General features: G+C 38.5%; 2 protein-coding genes across 2 annotated transcripts; both read left to right on the top strand.

The window, feature by feature from the left end:
- Positions 1–213: 213 nt before the first annotated feature.
- LOC127245226 (desmethyl-deoxy-podophyllotoxin synthase-like) lies at positions 214–2110 on the top strand. Its single transcript, XM_051265968.1, has 2 exons — positions 214–1118; positions 1391–2110. Exons 1-2 carry the CDS (start codon positions 225–227, stop codon positions 2018–2020), a joined length of 1524 nt encoding a protein of 507 aa, XP_051121925.1. The 5' UTR covers positions 214–224; the 3' UTR covers positions 2021–2110.
- A 4423-nt stretch (positions 2111–6533) lies between these two features.
- Positions 6534–9010, top strand: LOC127245225 (salviol synthase-like). Its single transcript, XM_051265966.1, has 2 exons — positions 6534–7512; positions 8133–9010. Exons 1-2 carry the CDS (start codon positions 6619–6621, stop codon positions 8760–8762), a joined length of 1524 nt encoding a protein of 507 aa, XP_051121923.1. The 5' UTR covers positions 6534–6618; the 3' UTR covers positions 8763–9010.
- Positions 9011–24271: the final 15261 nt, after the last annotated feature.

Below are 24271 nucleotides of genomic sequence, written 5' to 3'. Positions count from 1 at the left end.
CTTGTATATTTGAAATATTGCATAGAGTTAATATTCTGAAAAAGACATAAGGAAAAACAATATAAAATTTTCATACTACTAGTGAGACATTGCCTAAAAGATAAAAAACAAAAAAAAATCATAAGCAAACATAGACAATGTCGTGGCAGAATGGTTCACTTCAACTATTTATAGTTCAAACTTGCATGTAATTTGAGTCGAGTCACCATTCAATATTCCAATCTATGGATACTGAACTATCATCTTCGATCATCCTTTTTTCATCCCTCATTTTTCTTGCATTCTTATGGAATGTAATCACTCGCTCCAAACTCCCCCGGAGCTCCGGCAAACTTCCGCCGGGGCCGAGAAAGCTGCCCTTCATCGGGAGCTTGCACCACCTTATTAAGTCGCGACCACCCCATCACATTTTAACCAACTTAGCGTCGAAATATGGGCCGTTGATGCACTTGCAACTAGGCGAAGTCAGCGCCATTGTTGTGTCGTCGCCTGAAGCAGCAAAAGCGGTCATGAATACGCATGACGTCAACTTTTCTAATAGGCCATCCCTCTTTGCCTCAAAAGTTATACTTTATGAGAATTCTGATGTAGCATTTGCGCCGTATGGCGAATACTGGAGACAGTTGCGAAAATTTTGCACAATAGAGCTGCTGAGTCCAAAGCGCGTCCAATCTTTCCGCTCCTTAAGGGAAGAAGTGTTTATGAATATGTGCAGTTCGATAGCTTCGAAAGAAGGCTGCTCCCTCGACATGTCTGAGAAACTTTCTTTGATTACGTGTGACTTGATTTTGCGGGCAGCCCTTGGCAATACGAGTATCGATGAACACTCACCGTTGGTGTCCATAGTCATTGAAGCTTTTGTAATAATCGGAGAATTCAATCTCGGCGATCTTTATCCCTCCATCAGTTTGTTTAAAGGAATCGGCGGATATAAAGGCCGGTTGGAGAAGTTGCGCAAACATATGGATACGTTGCTCGACAAGATTATCAATGCTCGAAGAGCAACCAAATCTCAAGATCAAGAGGAGGAAACCTTCACCGATGTTCTCCTCAATTTCCATAAGGACACGGGGCATGAATTCCAATTAAGTGATGATAACATAAAAGCTGTGCTAGTGGTTCGTCGATAAAATTTTTTCGCAAAATACTTATAATCTACTCGTGGTTTGAAAAATCTGCATCGTATCGCTAAATTCCCTTATGTTTTTAAAAACAATAAACATCGCATAAAATACCTTTTTAGGGAATTCTGTGCACTATTTTTTACGAGAGTGCATGGAGTATGGTGCAAAATTTTTAGAAAACATGTTACTTATGAACAATTTTGTCAATATTTTTTTTTTTTTTTTTTTTCTGATTTTAAATGTTTGTTATTTTTGTTGCCACGCAGGATATATTCGTTGGTGGGATCGAAACTTCATCGGCTACAGCAGAATGGGCTATGGCAGAAATGATGAGACATCCAATTGTTCTTAAGAAGGCACAAGATGAGGTGAGACGGGTTTTCGGCGACAAGGGGTTTGTCGATGAGTCCGACTTCGATGAGCTAAAGTACCTAAAGTTAGTGATCAAAGAGACTTTTAGAATTCACCCACCGGGGCCTCTACTGCTGCCGAGAGAAAGCTCGGAGGCCTGTGAGATTAATGGCTACACAATACCTGCAAAAACAAGGACTATGGTGAATGTATGGGCCATTGGAAGAGATTCTAAAATCTGGAAAGATGCTGAAAGCTTTATTCCAGAGAGATTTCTCGATAAAGATATTTCTGTCGATTACACAGGGAAGGGTTTCAAGCTCATGCCTTTTGGTGCTGGGAGAAGGATGTGCCCTGGAATGGCATTTGGCCTTGCCAATGTCGAAGTCCCGTTGGCAATGTTGCTTTACCATTTTGATTGGGTTTTGCCACAGGGAATCAAACCAGAAGATTTGGACATGGGAGAAGCCATTGCCCTTTCAGGAAGAAAGAAAACCCCACTTTATGTGATTCCCAAATTGAAAAACCCTTTGCCTCTAAAGTGAAATCGAGGGACACTATCTTTGTTAATTTCTATGATCGAGCCATTTCATAGTCATGGGAAATAAGGCTTGATGTTATGTACTACAGTGGATTTGTCTGCTTTTTTTTTTTTTTTTTTTTTTTTAATTAGGGTTTTAATTTTGTTTTTGATTTAAATAGTATTTTAATTTGATATTATATGTAATAGTGTAGAATTGTGCGAGGTAAAGAGTCGTGGCTTGTGTTTGAAATAAAATTAAACAATATGTATGGATTTTGAAGTTTCAATTTGATTGTGTTACTTTTTCAAAACTTAGGCCAATAATTCCATCTATATATATCTTGTGTGAAAGAACATCTTGTTCTTAATTGTACGAATGAATCTTCCATAGTTCTTTGACACTTGATTATGTGTGCGTTTAGATTTATGTATAATTAATCTTGAGGACATTATCACATTTCATAGTTTTAATTTATGCTAGACGACCTTTTCAATAATTGCGGATAAGATTTAAGATTATTTCTCCACAATATTCACTTAAAAAACTAAAATGATAATAAGTTACTTATTGTCGGAAGTGGGTCAACTCAACACGAAGATATTGTCGGTTTTGGGTTGAACTTGTACGGATTTGTTTTTGGACTTTTTCTAAAAGATCTGGTACCAGTAGAGTTTATTTGAAACTTATAAAGATGTAAAATTTTCTTTGCATCTTTCGACGTGAAGTTAAGTTTGCACTCCAACATATATAAAAACTAAAAGAACATTTATTCCAATCTTTTATAAATCTTTTATCATATTTGTATTATATATATATATATATTAACTTATTAATTTTGATTCATTAATTATGAAATGTTTTGTGTTTCTTTGGTTGTGCTTTTGTTCCATGTTTTCGCTATAATTTTATTTTTTTTCGTATAAAATGTAATATTATAAACTTATTTTTAGTTTGATATAGTATAAACAATAAATATTCAAAATCTTGTATCAAATATATATTTGTATCACATTAAATAATCATTACAATTTAAATATTTTATTTTTTCTATTTTCGTCTGTCCCACATAATTTATCATTTTTTTTAAAAATATAATTATATACTTTAGTTACATTTAAAAATTTATAATTTATAATTTTTCTTATTTTAATTAAATTATTTAATCATTTTAATCTTAATATATAATTATTTTTATTAAATTATAATTATTTTTACTAATATTGGGAACTCCCGTTTGCGGGTATATGATTAATGGTTGTATTTCTCTAAAAGTTTGAACTTTTAGGTGAGGCGGTTATTCAGGATCCGACATGGTAGATACATTTATTAATCACACAATACCTAAAAAAAATTTAAAAATATTATCTTATTTTTATTTTATTTTATTTTTTTCATATACACTCTAATCGAATCATGAAAAATTTGTCCTGACAGTGATGTAGCCACAATGTTCATTTGAAATGTCAAGTTTAGCTGATGTGACAGATAGTCAAACCTTTTGCCTAAGTCACATAAACTTGTCATATCAAGTGCATTGTTTTATTCAGCTGAAGTGATATTCTATTCAAAATTGTATATTTTATGCAATAAAGTATTAACGGTTTGCATGTTCGTGCATTATTTTGGACTTGGATTTTGGGTTTTTAAAAATATAATTTAAAATTAGAATAATCATTTGATTCAATATATATTACTATTAATTAATGTTTGGAAATCCACTAACAAACATGACCTGTGTTACTTGGTTGATGGTTTGGTTATGATTTAATATTTTTCCTAGATAAAAATAAAAGATTATAATAAATAATCACCTTAAATTTGGAAAGAATTTGAGATGAGAAAATTGAAATTACATTGCCAATCACCAACCAAATTTCATGACAACCAAAATAGGCCATTATTGTTGCCATCATTATCATGTAACTTAACATCTATTTATTTCATATTTGTTATTTGAAGATATTTCAGTATGACATTTTTGTGTTTGAATGGTCATTGGTCGTTGCTCGTGCAATTATCCAAAACAAACTTTGAATGGAATTGAGAAATTAATGGTTTAGCATGTACGTAAGTATCAGGTGAAAATTTGTGTGTTTGAATGATCATTGATCATGCAATCATGTCTTGATAGTACAAGATTCTAAGCTGCTCCTTAACTTCCTGTTTGGAGGCTATGATTTAGTCAAAAAAGAATAAAATAAAATAATTATTATAATATAAAACTGAAATTTTCTATTTCAATAGTAAGAATACGTACATATTTATAGTGATATATAAATCTTCTAAATAAGACAAGAATCCCATGAATCTCTTAAATAAGACAACTACCGTAAATATAATATATTACTTCTAAATATATTTTAACACCCTTTTTCAAATTCAAGATAACAAACTTGAGTTTGTCAGAAGTGACCGAAAAAGATATAGCCGAGATCTTTCACGAACGAACTTGAATTTTCCATTAATTGAAAGTGGTGTAGCCGTCCACTGGATCAGAGTCAGAATTAGAACTCAACACCGTTAGAGTTGGAAACCGGACTCACTCGTTCACAACGGAACTAGAGGCGGAAACAAGACTCACTCGCTCGCTCACAACAGAGCTAAAGTCGGAAACAAAATTCACTCACTCTCAATAGAGTTAGATTCGAAAATAGGACTCTCAAGGCGTCAGAGTTGAAAGTAGAACTCTGTCAGTAGACATCAAAATAGTAGAGATGGAGACGACATGAAAATGACTGCACGATCGTTGATAGAAGCAAATTGATCAATAAAATATATATGAGATATAACGGATCATAGATGTATCCGGAGAAAATTTGACTCTGATACCATATTAAAATATAAAACTAAGATTCTTTATTTCAATTATAAGAATACGTACATATTTATAAATCGTCTAAATAAGATAAGAATCCTACGAATCTCTTAAATAAAACAACTATCATAAATATAATACATTGCTTCTAAATATATTTTAATAATGAATAAGAAAAAACGAAATCTTTAAGATATATATATTTTTAGTTCCGTATTTAACTCTATTACTATTTTAAAACTTTAAATAAATATTGTTTGATTAAATGATCATTGTTCATGCAATCATGTCTTGATAGTACAAGACTTTAAGCTGCTCCGTAACTTCCTATTTGGAGGCTATGATTTAATAAAAAAAAATACAATAAAATAAAATAAAATAATGAATAAGAAAAAATCAAATTGTTAATATATATATATATAGATAAATTTATTTTAGTTCCACAACGGGGAATTTCTAACACGTGTTTCTTCACTTGTAGTGGAGATAAGCGAAATGGAGATGGTGGGAGTCAATCTCAAAACCTAAGGTTTTGATACCACGTCCGATATGTATGTGCAAGTGGGAATTTTTGTTCTTCATAAATAAATTAATGATGTGTTTTCTTAATAATTTGAAATTTTTAGATGAGACGGTCATTCTACGCATTCGATATCCTATTAGAGGCTTAGTCTCGAGTTCCCAATAATTTTTTATATAAAAAATTCGTCGTACATACCTTGAGGGAGTAATTTTTATTTGTGTGTTTCTTTTTTTTCTCTCTCTCTTTATATATATATAAACAAGGGTAAATTATACAACATCTCATGTGTCTTAGTAAAAATGTATAAAATATTATGTATTTTATTCATTCCGTAAAACTAAAATTTGCACAAAAACATCCTCCTTGTTCAAAAGTAATATTTGATTCTAAATAAAGACTTAAATTGTGCAAATTGTATACAAATAAAAAAATACAAAATTATCTTAAATATCAATTTCCGACAAAGAAGATCCTTTATGCAAATTTTACATTAATGCAAAGAGTTTCACGTAATAAATAAAATATCTACGTGGCAAACAACGTGCGACAATTTATAAACACATCTTTTCTCCATTACTTTTTGTCAATTTTAGTAGGTAATTTTAAGTAGAGTTAATGTCAATCAACAAGTATAAGAATATAAATTAAAAAGATCATCAAATACAAAAGTGAAAAATGCAATTATCCACTAAACATGTGGTCTGTTGTTGTTATTACTTATGTCCAACCAGGACGGAATTACACTAGGTTTGGGGATTCAATTGATCCCAAGCTAATTTTTTTATAATTTTTTTAGTATTAAAAATATTAATTTTTATGTATTTATATACAATTTTTCCTTCTAAAACTATCTAAATTCATATATAATTCTATCATTAATATTTATTTAAATTTATTAGCTAAATATTAAATAACTTATAATATTTTGCACATTTCGAAATTTAGATGCTAGTTTCGTCACTGTATCCAACAGTATGTCTTTGCACACTGCAGTATAAAGACATTGTTGAAGAGTCTAAATATTGCTATGTTAGTACTTGTTCATGTTGTACTTAGACTTAGATATTTTAGTAAACACTCATGAAGTAGATGGCAACAGTTTGTCTTCGTCAAATATTGTGGCTGATTCGTTTATGTGTTGTTTGTCTTTATAAGTTCCTAAATATAATTTTCCTTTAAAAAACCAAAAAAAATTATTGTTGCTGAATTGCCCTCTTCTACTATTTATAACACAAAAGTTGCAGCAAATTGCATTCAACTCACTCTTCAAGATTTAAATCTATGGATATTGAATTATCATCTTCTTCGAGTATCCTCTTTTCATCTCTCATATTTTTTGCTTTCCTATGGAACCTAATCTCCCGGTCGAACCGTGGCCGGAGTTCGGCCAATCTTCCTCCGGGGCCAAGAAAGCTGCCGGTCATCGGGAACTTGCACCTCCTCATTAGTTCCCGACCTCCCCATCATATTTTAGCCGACTTGGCGTCGAAATATGGGCCGATGATGCACTTGCGGCTAGGTGAAATCAGCACGGTTATTGTATCGTCGCCGGAGGCAGCAAAAGAGGTCTTGAAGACGCACGACATCAACTTCGCAAACAGGCCATCAAGCCTTGCGACGAAGATTTTATCATATGATTATTCTAACATAGCTTCCTCATCGTATGGCGAATACTGGAGACAGTTGCGAAAAATTTGCACGATGGAGCTGTTGAGCGCAAAGCGTGTCCAATCTTATCGTCCCTTAAGGGAAGAAGTGTTTTTCGATATGTGCAGCTTGATAGCTTCGGAAGAAGGCTCGTCGATCAACTTGACTGATAAAGTTTCCTTGGCGACTTGTGACATGATTTTGGGGGCATCCCTTGGCAGTAAGATTGATGAACACACAGCTTTGGTATCCATAGTGAAAGAACTTTTTGAGTTAGCCGGAGGATTTTATGTCGGCGATCTGTTTCCCTCCATCAGTTTGTTGCAAGTGATCGGTGGATTTAGAGGCCGCGTGGAGAAGGTGCACAAACTATTCGATACCATACTCCAGAAGATTATCGACAGTCGAAAAGTAGCCAATTCTCAAGATGAACAGCAGGAAAAATTAGTCGATATTCTCCTCAAGTTCCATAAGGATACCGGGCATGAGCTCGGCTTAAGCGATGACAATATAAAAGCTGTGCTACAGGTTTGTCATTAAAATTTTACTATGTTGAGTAAATTAGATGTTGTCGTATCACTACAAAAAAATAGTATATTTATAACAGAATTTCGTTCCTAAAGTTTATGTAGCTAACGTAATTTCATCCCTAATTCCGTCTCTAATATAATTAGTAACAGAAAAAGTGGATTTAAGAACGAAAAATTTTCTTTACAAAATTGATATTTTTTTATAGTGTAAATTTATCTTGCTGAAAAAATATATTTTATGTCTTATATTTGTCTCGCTGGAAAAATTGCAAAAAAAATCATATACTCCATTATCACTTTTGTCCTATATTTATCTTAATGAAAAAATTGCAAAAAATATTATATACTCCATTGTTATTCTTGTCCTGTATTTATCTTGTTGGCAAAATATATCTTATATGTTTGCAGAAGCCGTTATTTCCGTCATTTGGCCAAGCCTGATGTTCAGATCTCGCGCAGCCAAAGGAAATAAATAGTTACTTTTGCAAACATGTAGATATATTTTGATAACTAGCAAGATAAATATAGAAAAAAAGTGATAATGGGTATACATGTATGATATGTTTTGCAATTTTCTCTAAGTTTCATTGATCACTATGAATCTTCTTGTGCGCATAGGATATGTTCATTGCTGGAATCGAAACATCTTCTGCTACTACAGATTGGGCTATGGCGGAATTGATGAGACATCCCAGTGTCCTTAAGAAGGCACAAGATGAGGTGAGACGGGTTTTTCGTGACAAGGGGTTTGTTGATGAGTCCGACTTCGATGAGCTAAAGTACCTAAAGTTAGTAATGAAGGAGACTTTCCGAATGCACCCGGCCGGGCCTCTACTCGTCCCGCGAGTAAGCAAAGATACCTCGGAGATCCATGGATACACAATACCTGCAAAAACAAATGTTTTGGTGAATGCATGGGCCATTGCAAGAGATCCCAAAATCTGGAAAGATGCCGACAGCTTTATACCAGAGAGATTTCTCGATAACAATATTTCATTCGATTACAACGGGAAGAATTTTGAATTCATCCCTTTTGGTTCTGGCAGAAGGATTTGCCCTGGAATGTCATTCGGCCTTGCCAATGTCGACCTCCCATTGGCAATGTTACTCTACCACTTTGATTGGGTTTTGCCACAGGGAATGAAACCTGAAGATGTCGACATGGAAGAAACCTTCGGCAGTACAGCAACAAGAAAAACTCCTCTTTACGTGATTCCCAAATTGAAAAACCCTTTGGCTTCAAAGTAAAATCGAGGGACACTATCTTCCATTTCATGTTCGGGCCATTTCATAATCATGGATAATTGTTATACAGCATAGAAGTTGTAACTTATGAGCTGAAGTTTCGAGTGGAATACAAGGCGACGAATTAGTATACGCATTCGTTTCAGATCGAATAATTAATTAACAATAGGTGTGCAAAAAATAATAACAGCCCGAAAGCTCAAAAACTCGTATTGGAACCTTAAAAAAATAGGCTAGAAAATTTATAATATTGTTTGATAATAAAAATCTTAATTTGTACATTTTTGGTTGTAAATTCAATTCTTCACTTCTACAATTAAAATATATTTTATTGTAAATTAATTGTAACTTTAAAAATTAAACAAAATAATTTAATATTTTTTTAAAAAAGAATAAAACGTTTCGGCACGGCACAGCACGGCCCAATCCAATTTCAAATCGATCCAGTGTTTTCAGTCTAGCATTGGTTTTTGTTGATTTCGAATTATCTACTTGATTTTGATTTGGTTTAATATTATTTTGAATTTATTCGTCATTCGGTTCCATTAATTAAATCGTAATATTTTTACTAGATGTTGTTGGATAAAACCAATCAATCCAAAATATAAATTTATAATGGGTAAACTAACTTTTTAGTCAATTAGACCCTTTTATCCGTTTAGTCCCGTAAGTGGAGCATGTGTCTTTCAGCACCGGAGACGCCCGCATGGCTCGCCGGACGCCACGTGTCCGCTAGGTGTCCCGCCAGGTCAGCGACACTTGGCGGACACGTGGATTTTTTTTTTAAATTTTTTTTCAATTAGACCAAATAAAAAAAAATTAAAAAAGGCAAATAGAATTTAAAATCAGTTTTTTTAAAAAAATAAAAAAAAAATAATAAAATCCACGAGTCAGTCAGGTCAACAGGAAACGTAGCTTCTAGCGAGCTACGTGGACGTCTCCGATGTCGGAGGACTAAAACAGCGAGAATTTTTTACTTATAGGACTAGTTTGCAACAAGCTCCGGGACTAAAATGATAAGGAGTTATGCACTAAAAAAATCAGTTTACCTATTTATAATTAACAAATTGCATAAAGATGTGTGTTTTTGTTCATTTGGGTATTTTAGTTACACTGACGATGTATTTTAATTAATTTGGAGGTTTGGGGGGGGGGGGGGGGGGTTCATTTGAGTTTTAATGTTAAATTTATGTTTCCTATAATATAAAAATATATTTTATTTGATACTGACAATCAAATTAATGAATAATAAAAAAACCTATATACGTGTCCAAAGAAACACAGCCTGATATGGTCTCTCCTGTAAGATAGAACATCTTGTTCTTAATTTTAAGAATGAATCTTCCATAGTTCTTTGTAACTTGATTATGTGTGCGTTTAGATTTATGTATAATTAATCTTCAGGACATTATCACATTCCATAGTTTTAATTTATGCTAGACGACCTTTTCAATAATTGCGGATAAGATTTAAGATTATTTTTCCACAATATTCACTTAAAAAACTAAAATGATAATAAGTTACTTATTGTCGCAAGTGGGTCAACTCAACACGAAGATATTGTCGGTTTTGGGTTGAACTCGTACGGATTTGTTCTTAGACTTTTTCTAAAAGACCAGGTACCAGTAGAGTTTATTTGAAACTTATAAAAATGTGAAATTTTCTTTGCATCTTTCGATGTGGAACTTAAGTTTGCACTCCAACATTTATAAAAACTAAAAAAACATTTATTCCAATCTTTTATCATATTTGTATTATATATATATATTAACTTATTAATTTTGATTCATTAAATTATGAAATGTTTTGTGTTTCTTTGGTTGTGCTTTTGTTCCATGTTTTCGCTATAATTTAATTTTTTTCGTATAAAATATAATATTATAAACTTATTTTTAGTTTGATATCGTATATACAATAAATATTCAAAATCTTGTATCAAATATATATTTGTATCACATTAAATAATCATTACAATTTAAATATTTTATTTTTTTATTTTCGTCTGTCCCACATAATTTATCATTTTTTTTGAAAATATAATTATATACTTTAGTTACATTTAAAGATTCATAATTTATAATTTTTCTTATTTTAATTAAATTATTTAATAATTTTAATCTTAATATATAATTATTTTTATTAAATTATAATTATTTTTACTAATGTTGGAGATTCCCGTTTGCGGGTATATGATTAATGGTTATGTTTTCCTAAAAGTTTGAGCTTTTAGGTGAGACGATTATCCAGGATCCGACATGGTATCACAGTCTAGGCTAAGTCTCGAGTTCGAGTCCCGCCCGTTGGCATATTTGGGAATATCATTCGATACGGGGATACATTTCTTAATTATTTATTGATTACACAATACCTAAAAAAAATTTAAAAATATTATCTTATTTTTATTTTATTTTATTTTTTTCATATACACCCTAATCGAATCATGAAAAATTTTTCCTGACAGTGATGTAGCCACAATCTTCACTTGAAATGTCAAGTTTAGCTGATGTGACATAGTCAAACCTTTGGCCTAAGTCACGTAAACTTGTCATATCAAGTGCATTGTTTTATCGGACAATTGGTTTGCCCTTCCTACAGCTATTGTTCAATTATAATTCAGTCTCTATTTTAAAACAATTGGTCTGCACTTCCTCCTTTACATATTTAGTTTAATATTAGTCCTGTTTTAGATTTTCTCAAATAAAAATTGAATGTAACTCTAGAATATCTTTAAATGCTTCCAAATTTATTTTATATACTTACAACACATTTTGTTTAAAATTTGTCCACGTAGCTCCGAATCTTCGGTTTACCAGTTTTCGAACATCTTGTTACGGTTTATATATTTGTCAAAGTGCAAACTGCTGGTTCAAACCGCCGGTTTACGGTTTCAACCGACGGTTCGGCCATTATTTTTTTCTTTTTAATTTTAAATCTGCACGCCGGCTGCGATTGTGGATTATAGAATGTTATGGGCGGGCGGCGACAGTGAAGAAGAAGCATGAGGAAAGAAGAAAAAAAATGAAAAAGAAGAAAATACAAAAAAAAAACGAAAAACGAACTCTTGCAACTGTAGCTGCGGTGGAATGTGGAGAGTGAATGTTCTAAGCTAAAATTGTATATTATATACTTGTAATTGAAATTACTATATATCATTAAATTGTTATAAAAATAAAGATAATATTAATATTAATAAAAATAAATAATTATTAATTATATAATAATAATATACATTATTTTGGTTATTTATATTTTAGATTTTGTATTTCTTATCATACAATTATATAATTGAAACTATCTTATTATCTAATACACATCAATTTCTTAAAATTTAATTTTGTTTATTTTAATTTAAAATTTAATTTGATTTAATTACTTAGTAAATTTATTATTTTAATTACTTTTATATTGTAACAATCTTAGCAATTATTATTTATATGATTTTACATAATAAATAAATAATAAATATATCTGAATGAAATTAAAATCGAAAATAATATTTTTGAATAAATTTTTAAATTTAGAAAAACTTAAAAAGGAAAAAAAAAATATTAAAAATGAATGTACATAAATCGGCGGTTCAAACCGTAATCGTCAGTTTTTTAAACCGCAATCGAAACCGTCATTCAGAAGGTTCGGTTTCGGTTTGACATTTTGATAAACCGTAATCGAAGGTTTGAACTATTTTGGTGTACCTGATATAACCAGGTTGGAGGTACAACATAACTGCTCTAGAATACTCACCTGCTTAGCCGAGTCATACCCTATGCTTAGATGGCCTTGACCAAAAATTGTTGTGTGCGCTACGGTGTGAATTAATATGTAATAGATCTAAATATTTTCAATTTGTGATAGCAATCATGTACTCTAACGACCAATATAATTCAATTTAGTCACTTATGACTTTACTAGACATCTACTAGTTGAGGTTGGACTATAATAGTACATATATCATACAACCTATCCAAGTCATTTTTTACTTGGTTAACCATTCATAATAAATATGTGTTGTTTACCTTTTCTGACAATTTGAAGTGTCACAGGAAGATTATGATAATGATCGCATCCTTAGTTACCGTCGATGACTCCAAATATGATCATATTCTTAGCTTGACAAAAATGTGTATTACTTGAATTTCTGCATAAGAACCATCAAAATAATTCGTAATCGGCATACAATATTGATTTATATCACTAGGCATGATCCAAAATTCGTTGTTGAGACTATTAACGATTTTCGCCCTCTTAAGCGGTATTCTGGAGCCAGAAAAGTTAAGGCAGACGCCACAAGCGACAGCCGCCTTCGCTCGCAAGCGCCCAAGACACACCTTGAAAACACTAAGGCATGAGAGGCAAGCGGCCACCTTCATAGCCGCAAGCGATAGCCTCTCCCGCTTGCAAGGTACAGTCCAGATACCCGCCGCTGCAGACTATCACCAGAATTCAACTAAGTACTTCAAATGCAGCGGTACAGCCATTCCAATTCCAGCTAGCACAAGCGAGCCGAGTTACGCTGATGCCCTCCTGCTCTCCAGCAAGCGAGGAAGATCTGTGCCATCAACGTAAGCGAAGCGGACACCCTGGGAGTTATGGCCAGCAACTGCTTCAACAGAATAACCACCTGCAACCGCCTAACTGCCCAGCGGTTGGAACTGCCCAACAACTTCTTGCAACCATCTCTTTACACCTGCTATAAATAGGGCCAGATATCTTTATGTATAGAGAATCGAATTCTTGGATAATTTCAGAATACACACAGCGTTCGTCGTCTTCCTGTTTCCGAGAGCTCCAACCCTGTAAGGGAGTTCTCCACAGGAAAGGCCAAGGGAGTGGGCGTCTTCCCTCTCCCTTGGCCGCGTCTTTAATGCTTTCTTAGACTAGATTACTGCTTTCATTTACAGCTTTGTAGTTTAATCCTTTTCGCATTTTCGTAGTATATAAGGAAATATCATTCACTTCTTCAAATTAAATTCTTCCATAATTTTCCATACTTATATAAACCAATTTTAGAGAATTTCATATCACTGGTATAGAGCGAGAGACGAATTGATTAATTAAGCCTTGTGATGCGCCGAAAGCGGTCTCAAGGTAGTTCAACGTAGTTAAGTACGCGGGAGCCTTGTCGACCTACTTAACTACTGTGCTAAATTTGATTCTGATAAAATAGTACCAACATCAGGGGGTAAAGCCACTAATGAGGCAGAAATTGGGAAAATTAACGGGACATAGACGGGGGTCTATTAGGTCGCAGAAATTCCTAGTGACAGTAGGGTTTCTTTCTTATAATGTCTTAATTCTGGGTGTCATTGAAGTCTTGTTGTAAATCCCCCCCAGGCCAATATACCAGTGAGACGAGTTCTTTATAATCGAGTTTATATAATTACAACATCTTTCTATCATCATTTTCGTAATATACATATATGCTTCCGATAACACAATTACGTCATTCGCTCGCTGCATCCATGGAAATCTACCCATTTTGTAACGCACAGTTCAGACACAACGCCTCTCATTCACTCTAATTCGCTCATATACATATACATATAATATGCCGCTCACTCACACCCTAATCCTCTCGCTTTCGCTTCGCTCGTCTCCGTTCATTTTTTATTGCTTTATTTACCGCTTTCAGTAGTAGAAGATTTAAGCCCGCTCCAAGCGGACCCCTTTTTGTTTCTTCGTCGCTTCTCCAAGATTTTTACCATTGAAATTCATGACTTTAAATCCCTGTGTTCGACCTGGAAACTCACCAGTAAAAAGAGTATAAATAATTGTGATAACTATCCAGGGTCTACAACCACACAATTGCTATATCTGATAATTCTTCTATAAGAACTCTACTCATTGATTTTCGAATAAAATTCCCTGTGAATTGATATACAACCTACAATAACAACTATATATTTTTTGTTATCATAATTTGGCGCCGTTGCCGGGGATTTGAAACTCATGAAAAGTATTTGTTGGAAATCTTTTGAAGCGCTATAATTTACCCTTAATTCATTGTAATCATGCCTTTTGTATTTAATTAAATTCTTCTAACTTTAAATTTTTGTATGTGGCTGCCATTTTGTAGGGGTCCGAAGCGTTTTCAGCGTCCCACGAGTCCTACTCCCTCCGCTCGATCACAGAGACGTCTGTTCCGAGAGCAAGTGCGAGAACAACTCATGGCGAATCAAGGAAATGCCACCGCTCCTCCTACTGTCATCCCAGCTTTCCAGACTGCCGCTGGGACATCTTCAAACTCCGCCACATCTGCATCTTCGCAGGAGGTGCCGCTCCACGTCCCCACTGTGGTCCCTGCTGTCATTCCTCCTGCACTTTCACAGACTGAGGAGCAACTATTGAGAGCCCTCAGTAGCATCCAACAAGGAATGGCGGGGCTGCAAGCGCACCTCGCTCAGGTGGAACAAACTCAAGCTGCGCAGGGAGCATTTATTGCTTCCCAAGCGGCACAAGCTGCCACCACCGCTGCGATACCCGCAACCATCATTCCTCCACCACCTACTGCTGAGCCTTACCAGAGGGCTGAGGGTCATAGGGCTGCTGATCGCCCACTTGCGGAAGTCCCCATGGATGTTCACTACCAGACCCTTCTGGATCACACTTTAATTACAAGTTCTGCGCCCAGAGGCTCTGGCCATTATGAGGTGAAACCAACGCTCGTCAGCCTGGCGAGCCAGAGCCAATTTCACGGGCTGCTCAATGAAAGCCCTTACGAACACTTACAGAACTTTAATAGGATCGCTGCCACCTCCAAATCGCACGGCATCACGGAGGACGCTGCCAAACTGATTCTGTTTCCATTTTATTTAACAGGAGAGGCCAGGAAATGGTTTGATAATCTTTATCCGATCCCTGGCTCATTCAAGGAAGCAGCGCAGGCCTTCATGAGCAAATACCATCCTGTATCAAAGACCATTCGCCAGAGGAATGAAATACTTACTTTCAAGATGGCGAGTGATGAGACCCTTCCAAAAGCCTGGAGCCGATTCAAACAACTACTCCGCAACTGCCCTCATCATGAAATACCGGACTTCATGGAACTTCAGATTTTTTACTCAGGAATTACTCCTGAACTCAGAATGTCCTTAGATGCAGCGGCAGGAAGCTCGCTTATGGGGCGTTGTGCCTCTGAAGCGAGGTTCTTTGATAGAAAAGATGGCGGCCAATCAGTCAAGTTGGCCAGAGTCCAACAGGCCCGAGCCATCGAGGGGTCTGTACCAGGTCCCTGCTTCCGTATCTCACGATGCAAGGATCGACAGTTTGTCAATCCAAGTAAAGGAGCTGTCTAAGCTTATGAAGCAGGACCTGCGTAATAAAGGAAAACAAGCACTACAAGAGGCCGCGGAATGCGAGGAGAAAGCTTATGAAGACCAAAAATGTCCGCAGGTTGCTGAGTATTCAAATGAGGAAGCTCAGAACCCGGCGGAGGTCTTTTATATGGCTGGCAGAAATGCCCCTCAATTCCAGCAGTTCCAAAAAGGGCAAGTTCAAGGCCCCGCTGGACCGCGTCCTCAGCAACAATTTCAGAGGCCACAACAGTTCGCTGCACAACAATATATCCAAGGGGGATATCATCCACATCATCAACAATACAATCAAACCCCCCATTTCCCGCAGCAGGCACATGCATTCGCTCAACCTCCCACAGCGGCACAAGTCCCGTTGAGTCTGGAGGAACTCTGGAGGAACACAGAGCGAGCGAATCAGGAGTTCCAAAGAAACACATCTGCTTCGATCAAAATGCTGGAAGTACAAGTCGAGCAGATTGCTGAAGCGCTGAAGCTGAAGCAAAAAGGAACGTTGCCTGGGACAGTCGAGACTGTCCCGAACCAAGCAAAGGCCATCGAAACTAGAGGAGGGAAAAGGACGCAATCGCCACCACTGCCAGACAGAGGTATGAATCAATCTTCCTCCCCTATTGTTGCTAATATGCCTGTGCAGGATGAGATTAAACAGATTCCATCTAAGGAGCAAGGTCCATCCCAACCTCGAGCGATACCAGCCGCTCAGGAGTCTGACCCGAAAGAAAGGGGTATTGCTCAGCCTTTGGTTCGAGCCCCCTTTCCCGCACGATTTGGGAAGAAGGACAACTCCAAGGAGTTTGATAAGTTTGTACATACTTTCCGTAGTCTTCAAATTACTATACTGTTTGCTGATGCTTTGTCTCAGATGCCACATTACGCTAAGTTTATCAAGGATATAATCAATCGGAAGCGGGCATTTCCTGATGAAGTGGCAGCGGTGCAGCTGGAAAGTGTGTGCAGTGCCGTATTTAAGGAGGACCTCCCGAAGAAACTCAGCGATCCTGGGAGTTTTATCATTAGTTGTATAATAGGAAATTTAGAGCCGATTAGGGCATTATGCGATTTAGGTGCAAGTATCAATCTTATGCCCTTCTCGCTTTTCTCTAAATTAGGGCTTTATGAGTTAGAAGCATGCAGAACTGTAATTCAGCTTGCCGATAAGTCAATAAGATTGCCTAAAGGAATCATTCGTGATGTACTCGTGCAAGTGAACAAATTTATTTTCCCTGCAGATTTCGTTATTATGGAAATGAGCGAAGACCGCGACATTCCAATTATATTAGGGAGACCTTTCCTAGCCACCGCTCAAGCTACAATAAATGTTGCTGAAGGAAAAATATCCCTGAGTTTTGGTGGTGATAAAGTCACATTTTCCATGAACTCAGCACTGCGCCAACCTCAGGAAGAAAATTGTGATTTTATCAATGAGTTAAATGAAATAATAACTTTTGAGAACCATATTACACTTGATAACCTGGAAGGAATTTCAGGAAATGGATCGCTCGAACTGGAAGACAAAAAGAATTCAGCTGAGGCAAGCGACGATATTCAAGCGCCCACTGAATCCATTGAACGAGCAACTAGGGAACCAGCGAGCGAGACCAACAATAAGGATGAGCTGAAGAGATTACCTGAGCACCTCAAATATATATTCCTTGGGCCGGAGGAGAGTTACCCGCTGATAATCTCCGCCTTACTATTGCCGGACCAAGAGGCTTAGCTCATCTCACTTCTCAAAAGAAATCAAGCGGCGTTTGCATGGAAGATCTCAGACATCAAGGGAATCAGTCCAGCGGTGTGTATGCACCATATAAGGCTGGAAGCTGATGCAAAGCCATGTAGACAGCCTCAGCGGCGTCTGAACGAGAATATGCAAGAAGTACTCAAGAAAGAGGTGATCAAATTGTTCGACGCAGGAATCATATACCCTATCAGTGACAGCCAGTGGGTTAGCCCAACCCAGGTGGTTCCCAAGAAAGGAGGATTCGTTGAACAGACAAGCGACGATGGGGAGGTCTTCATGACAAGACCTGTCACTGGATGGAGGGTTTGCATCGACTACAGAAAACTGAATTCAGCCACAAAGAAGGATCATTTCCCACTTCCCTTCCTTGATCAATGCCTTGAGAAGCTTGCAGGTCACGAATACTACTGTTTCCTCGATGGCTACTCAGGCTATCATCAAATTCCCATCAAACCGGAGGACTGTGAGAAGACTACATTCACTTGTCCATATGGGACTTTCGCTTATAGGAGGATGCCGTTTGGACTGTGCAACGCTCCGGCCACCTTCCAGCGATGCATGTACCATATCTTCAGTGATCTCCTGGACTCCTGTATTGAAGTTTTTATGGATGATTTCTCGGTGTATGGTAAGACATTTTCCAGATGCCTGAATAATCTGGAAAAAGTACTCCTCCGATGCATAGAGACTGATCTCGTGCTGAACTGGGAGAAATGTCACCTTATGGTGAATGAAGGAATTGTCTTGGGCCATAAGATCTCGTCTGCTGGTATAGAGGTAGATAGATCAAAAATTAGTGTAATCGAAAAAATGCCATCGCCCTCGAATGAGAAAGGAGTGCGAAGCTTTCTGGGTCACGCGGGATTTTACCGTCGTTTTATCAGAGGTTTCAATCAAATCACACAGCCACTCACGTCACTGCTGTGCAAGGATACTCAATTCCACTGGTCAAGCGAGTGTGAGGAGGCTTTTCAAATACTGAAGGATAAGCTGACCTCTGCTCCTATAATTTCAGCACCAGTGTGGAGTGAGCCATTCGAGCTAATGACGGATGCAAGTGATTATGCCGTCGGCGCTGTACTAGGACAAAGGGTGGAGTCTAAACTTAACATCATTTACTATGCAAGTAAAGCGCTGGACTCTGCTCAAAAGAATTACACTACCACCGAGAAAGAGCTGCTAGCTATTGTCTTCGCTTTTGAGAAATTCAGGCAGTATCTTATTGGAAGCAAGACTATTGTTCACACCGACCATGCAGCCATTAAATATTTGATGGAGAAAAAGGAGACAAAAGCCCGCTTGATTAGATGGGTTTTGTTGCTCCAGGAATTCGACATAGAAATCAAGGATAAGAAGGGAAAGGAAAATCATGTGGCAGATCACCTCAGTAGGTTGCGACAAGAGGAGGACAAATCTCCTGGGATCAATGAACAATTCCCAGATGAGAAGCTGTTCCTGGTGCAAGCGAAAGAGCCATGGTTCGTTGACCTGGCCAATTTTTTAACTACAGGACAGTTTCCAGCACACACTGTACAACGGGAAAAGAAGAGATTGTTCAGTTTGGCAAAGGATTATTTTTGGGATGAACCTTATTTGTTCAACATCGGCTCAGATGGGATAATCCGTCGCTGTGTAGCGGAGTCTGAGATCCCGCTGATCTTGAACGAATGTCATGGGTCCCATGTAGGAGGGCATTTCGCTGGCATGCGCACAGCGGCCAAAGTTTTGCAGTCAGGTTTCTTTTGGCCTACCCTACAAAAAGATGCAGATGCCTTTGCCAAATCTTGCGACAAATGTCAAAGATTGGGGTCCATTTCGAAGAAAGATGAGATGCCCCAAACTGGAGTCTTGTTTGTGGACATATTTGATGTATGGGGGATAGATTTTATGGGTCCCTTTCCACCTTCTAATGGGAAACAATACATTCTGGTGGCGGTGGATTACGTGAGTAAGTGGGTTGAAGCGCAAGCGCTCACCACAAATGATGCTCGATCAGTGATCCGCTTCCTAAAATATACCATATTTCCAAGGTTTGGGGTCCCTAGAACGATAATAAGCGACGGAGGCACCCATTTTGTGAATAAGGCGCTGCAATCTTGCCTTCAACAATATGGTGTTCGCCAGCATCTAACTACCCCCTATCATCCACAAGCGAGCGGTCAAGTGGAAGTTTCAAATAGAGAGATCAAACACATCCTCCAGACCACAGTAAATAAGAGTCGCAAGAATTGGGCAGAGAAATTGGATGATGCGCTGTGGGCCTATAGAACAGCCTTCAAGACTCCAATTGGAATGTCTCCTTATCGGCTTGTATATGGAAAAGTCTGCCACCTACCGCTGGAACTAGAGCATCGTGCGTACTGGGCTATCAAGTATCTCAATTTTGATCTTCTCCCAACGCAGGAGAAGCGCACGAAAAGATTGCTCGATCTGACCGAGTTCCGATACCTTGCATATGAAAACGCAAAGATCTATAAGGAAATGATGAAATTCTATCATAACAAGAAGTTGAAGAAGAAAGAGTTTGCGGTGGGATCCAAAGTTCTTTTATATGACACTAGGCTCCACTTATTCCCAGGGAAATTGAAGTCACGGTGGACTGGGCCGTATATTGTCAGACAAGTGCTGCCAAGTGGAGCCATAAGGATTAACAATGTGGAGACCCCCGGAGAAAAAAGATTCCTTATTGGTGAATGGAGCGAGGCTGAAACCGTACATTGAAAGGCCTGTGTTGCAACAGGCCAATGCAGAGATTAATCTGATGGAGGTTCAGAAGCTCAAGCTATGATAGAATTTTGTGAAAAGAATCCAGAAGCCTAATCTTATATCCGCCAACTTACAGCTTTCTTTTATTGCTTTCCTAGTTAGATATTATTGGTTTCATAGTTAAAAATTTACAAGCTTTCCTTTACCGCTTTCATAGATAGATTTCATAATTTCATCGCTTTCATTAGAATAGGATTATCGCTTTATAGGAATAGTTTAGTGTTAGAATTTTAACTTCCAACCTAAGCCTGACCCAAGTCAACCACCGCTCCGCTTGTTTCACCCTGATATTCACTGGGGGAGCAGTATCGCTCACTCAGCACCGCTTTCATTTTCGCTTTTGTGTCAGTATTAGGTGTATAGAAGTGTTGCTTTACCCGCTCATCCGCCCTGAAATACCCTCCCCTATACCCTTATAAGTATTTACAGTGGACTTGGCATCGCTCCGCTTGCCCTCTAGAGAGTCTTGAGAAAATCTATAAATACCCCAGTCCACAGTCATTTTTTCCACTTTTGCCCTACAGTAACTTCCTCCCGAAGCTTTAGTAACCGCCACTCTCAGAGCAAATTTTTTTTCAAAATCTCACCATTTCAACCAATAATAGCTTCATCTAAGGTAAGATCTAGGTTAACCTTAGTACATAAACTCTATTTTACGGTTGATTCTCGCCGATTTAACGTTTAGAAACACAGAATCGCAAATTATTTTCACGATATTTCACTGTTCTTCATTTTTGCGAAAATGTTTGCCTGTTTGATTTCTGTGAATCTAAGTCTGTTATATGCTAGATTTAGATACAATAACTGATATACTTGCTTTCTACGGATGAATTTCACTTTAATCTGTAGGTTAGGTCTTGTTTTGTGATTTTCTCCCTTTTTCACAACGTAACGCTTACAGTGGTGTTCTGTTTCGTTGTGAGGGGGAGAATTTAGGGTTAAAATCACCGGAACTTTGAATGTGATTGCCTTATATGGATGTTATTTACATTTAAAGATAATGAGGCAGGATTCATAATGTTCGTATGATAAACAATAATTCTGGAAACCCTAGGTTCAGGACAGGCTTAGCAAAATAGATCCAGCAAAGCAAGAAACGTTGAAGAAGGAGTTTGAGAAAGTTGAGGAGAGGATCGAACGAAGAGTCCAAAGGATCAAATCCACGGACGGACGGAAGGTGGTGACAACAACCTCAGGGGCAGAATTAGTGGAGCCAGTGCCACCTGAGGCATACTACAAGAGGAGGAGATTATTGGAGTTAACAGAAGACTGGGGAAGCTCAGGCAGCTTAAGTCACTGCCATTCCGAAAATTCATCCCAGAGTTCCCGGAGGAATACCTCAGATTCGAATACACTGAGGAAACAGAGCAGAGGTATCCGGTGAGCGACTGGTGGCTGGAATTAGAAGAATCGGAATACGAGCAGCTGAAGGAGTACCAGCTGAAGGAGCTTAAAAACAAATTTGCCTGTCTAGAAGCACCGCCAAAGAAAATGAAGGCATTCCGGAGCAATATCTCCAAGAAGAATGCCGCCGACGCTGCAAAGGATGTATTAAGATCGAAGCAGTATGACAAGCTGCACTTTTCCAACATTGACGCAGCGGCGGCGTACGAGCAGATGAAGGCAATGGGGATCCTCTACGAGAGAGGATTTGACCCCGAGAAGATCACAGGCCCGCTCTCTGACTGGCTGGAGGAGCGGGGCCTGTCGTGGTTGATCAGAAACCCCAATGAACCAGTGGATGTATCACTGGTGAGGGAGTTTTATGCTAATTTGAACCAGGCTGAGAGTCTAAAGCATGTCTACATTCGGGGAAAATGGGTAGACTGCTCAGCCAGGAAGATCAACCGACTCTTGGGTTGGGAACACCACTACCCCGCCCAAGAGATGCAAGACAAGCTGAAGGCAACGGAGGTCTGCAGTTCACTTGAACTGCAGTCGCTATACAGGACCTTCGCCACCACCCCTGCATATGAGAAAAGAAACCTGAAGTTCGGGTCGGTGGACGAAGAGAAAAAGGAATGGGTGAAGTGGTCGTTGAGCAGAATAATGATCACTGCTCACACCACTGACATTCGTCCTGACTACCTCGTAGCCCTTCGCTCAATCTTGGAAGAATCAAACGATGTGGATTTGGGCGCGATCATCGGCTTAGATATCTGGGATCGAAGAAGTGGAGACAGAACATTGGGTCACGGGACCCTGATCACAGAACTTTGCCGTCGCGCGGGTGTCGATTTGCCCACTCCAGCCCCAGAACTCCAAATGAAGCCGCTGTTCCCAACGGCCTTCCACAAAAATTGGCTGGAGTCCAAGGGGTTCACTCTCATCCCCAAGCAGAAAAAGAGGAAAGCACAAGCGGCAGCGCCCCTTCCACCAAAAAGAAAGATGAGATTTGTGGGGGGGGAAATCATAAGAGAAGATGTGACACCCCATACCGAGCCCGACTCTGAGAGAACAGTTTCCAATGAAGCTCCCAGCGATGAGGAAGAGGAAGCCCTCCGCTTCGCTCGGGAGATCGAGGAAAATCTATTTGGGGCTGAAGCAACTATGAGTAATAAGGAAGGAAAGGCGCCGCGAGCGGCCGTGGGCGAAAAGAGGTCAAAGAAACAAGAAGACCCTGCTCCACCGCCTGTCAAAAAGCCGAGGGTGAAAGAAGCACTGCGAAAAAATCCAACACCCCCTCGGCGAGCGACGAGGCAGGAGAAAGGGAAGGGGAAAGCGGTAGATGTAGAGTCAAGCGAGGACACGATTCCCCTTTCCAGACTATGGAAGGGGATCGTCATCAGAGAACCCACCGCCCAACCCGAGAGACCTTCGCCGGCACGGCCAGAAATAGAGGAGGTATCACCAAGGCTGCCAAGCCCATCTGGCGATGAACCTGTTCCCTTCGACCAACAGGGGGCAGGCGAGCCAACTGCTGTTGGAATAGGCAAAGAAACCACACCCGTTAACCAGCCGGGAGCGGTGGAGCCTACTGCTGCTGGAGCAGAGGAGGAGCGGGAGACCATACTGACCGAAGAAACTATTGGCGGGATCGATGTCACCATTGAGTCATACAAAGAATATCCCGCCGAGGTCCCCGCTGCCACAACCGCTGAAGCTGCCAATGAAGCCGAGGAGGTGGAGGCAGTGATTCTAAATCTTCCTATTTTGCAGGTATCCCCGAGCAGCCCAAGAACACATACCATGATCAGGACACCCGCAGAAATTCTGACTCCTGCCTCAACCAAATCTGATAAAACACTTATAGAAGAGGAGGAGGAGGAACAGGACAGGAAGTTTCAAGAACAGAAAGCTCAGCTGCTTGCCGCAGTACAACGAATCGAACGAATGCAGCAGCTCGAGCGAGAAAGAAAAAGGAAAATGAAGGTGCTGGTCAAGCTGCTAAAATACTGGAAACCGCTGACTCAACTCCAGCTGCGATTCAGAAGGTATTTACAACAGAAGAAAGCAGAGCAGCTGGAGTACGAGGCAGCGAGGCAGCTAGTATTCCTCAGGGATGTCTCCCCTGAGCCAGCACCCGATTCCCAAAACGAGGAAGAGCCAGTAGAAATCAGTTCAGCTGAGAGCGAGCGACAATCACCAGAAGCGGCGGGTGCTGGACCATCAGCCCCCCGCGCATCACTGGAAAATATTGAAAGAAGATTGGATGAACTCGACTCAGCCATTCTCACCCAATACATGATGACTCA

This window comes from Andrographis paniculata, unplaced genomic scaffold, assembly GCF_009805555.1.
Source record: "Andrographis paniculata isolate CXL003 unplaced genomic scaffold, ASM980555v1 Contig220END, whole genome shotgun sequence".
NCBI lineage: Eukaryota > Viridiplantae > Streptophyta > Magnoliopsida > Lamiales > Acanthaceae > Andrographis > Andrographis paniculata.
Note: the sequence above shows the minus strand (reverse complement) of the source record. Positions and strands in the feature narration are given on the sequence as shown.

What these genes read in the sequence shown, in the direction of transcription:
- LOC127245226 (XM_051265968.1), top strand. Translation starts at nt 225, where the DNA reads ATGGATACTGAACTATCATCTTCGATCATCCTTTTTTCATCCCTCATT. An exon ending in ACATAAAAGCTGTGCTAGTG is followed by an intron (nt 1,119 to 1,390) that starts GTTCGTCGATAA and finishes GTTGCCACGCAG; the next exon opens with GATATATTCGTTGGTGGGAT.
- LOC127245225 (XM_051265966.1), top strand. Translation starts at nt 6,619, where the DNA reads ATGGATATTGAATTATCATCTTCTTCGAGTATCCTCTTTTCATCTCTC. An exon ending in ATATAAAAGCTGTGCTACAG is followed by an intron (nt 7,513 to 8,132) that starts GTTTGTCATTAA and finishes TTGTGCGCATAG; the next exon opens with GATATGTTCATTGCTGGAAT.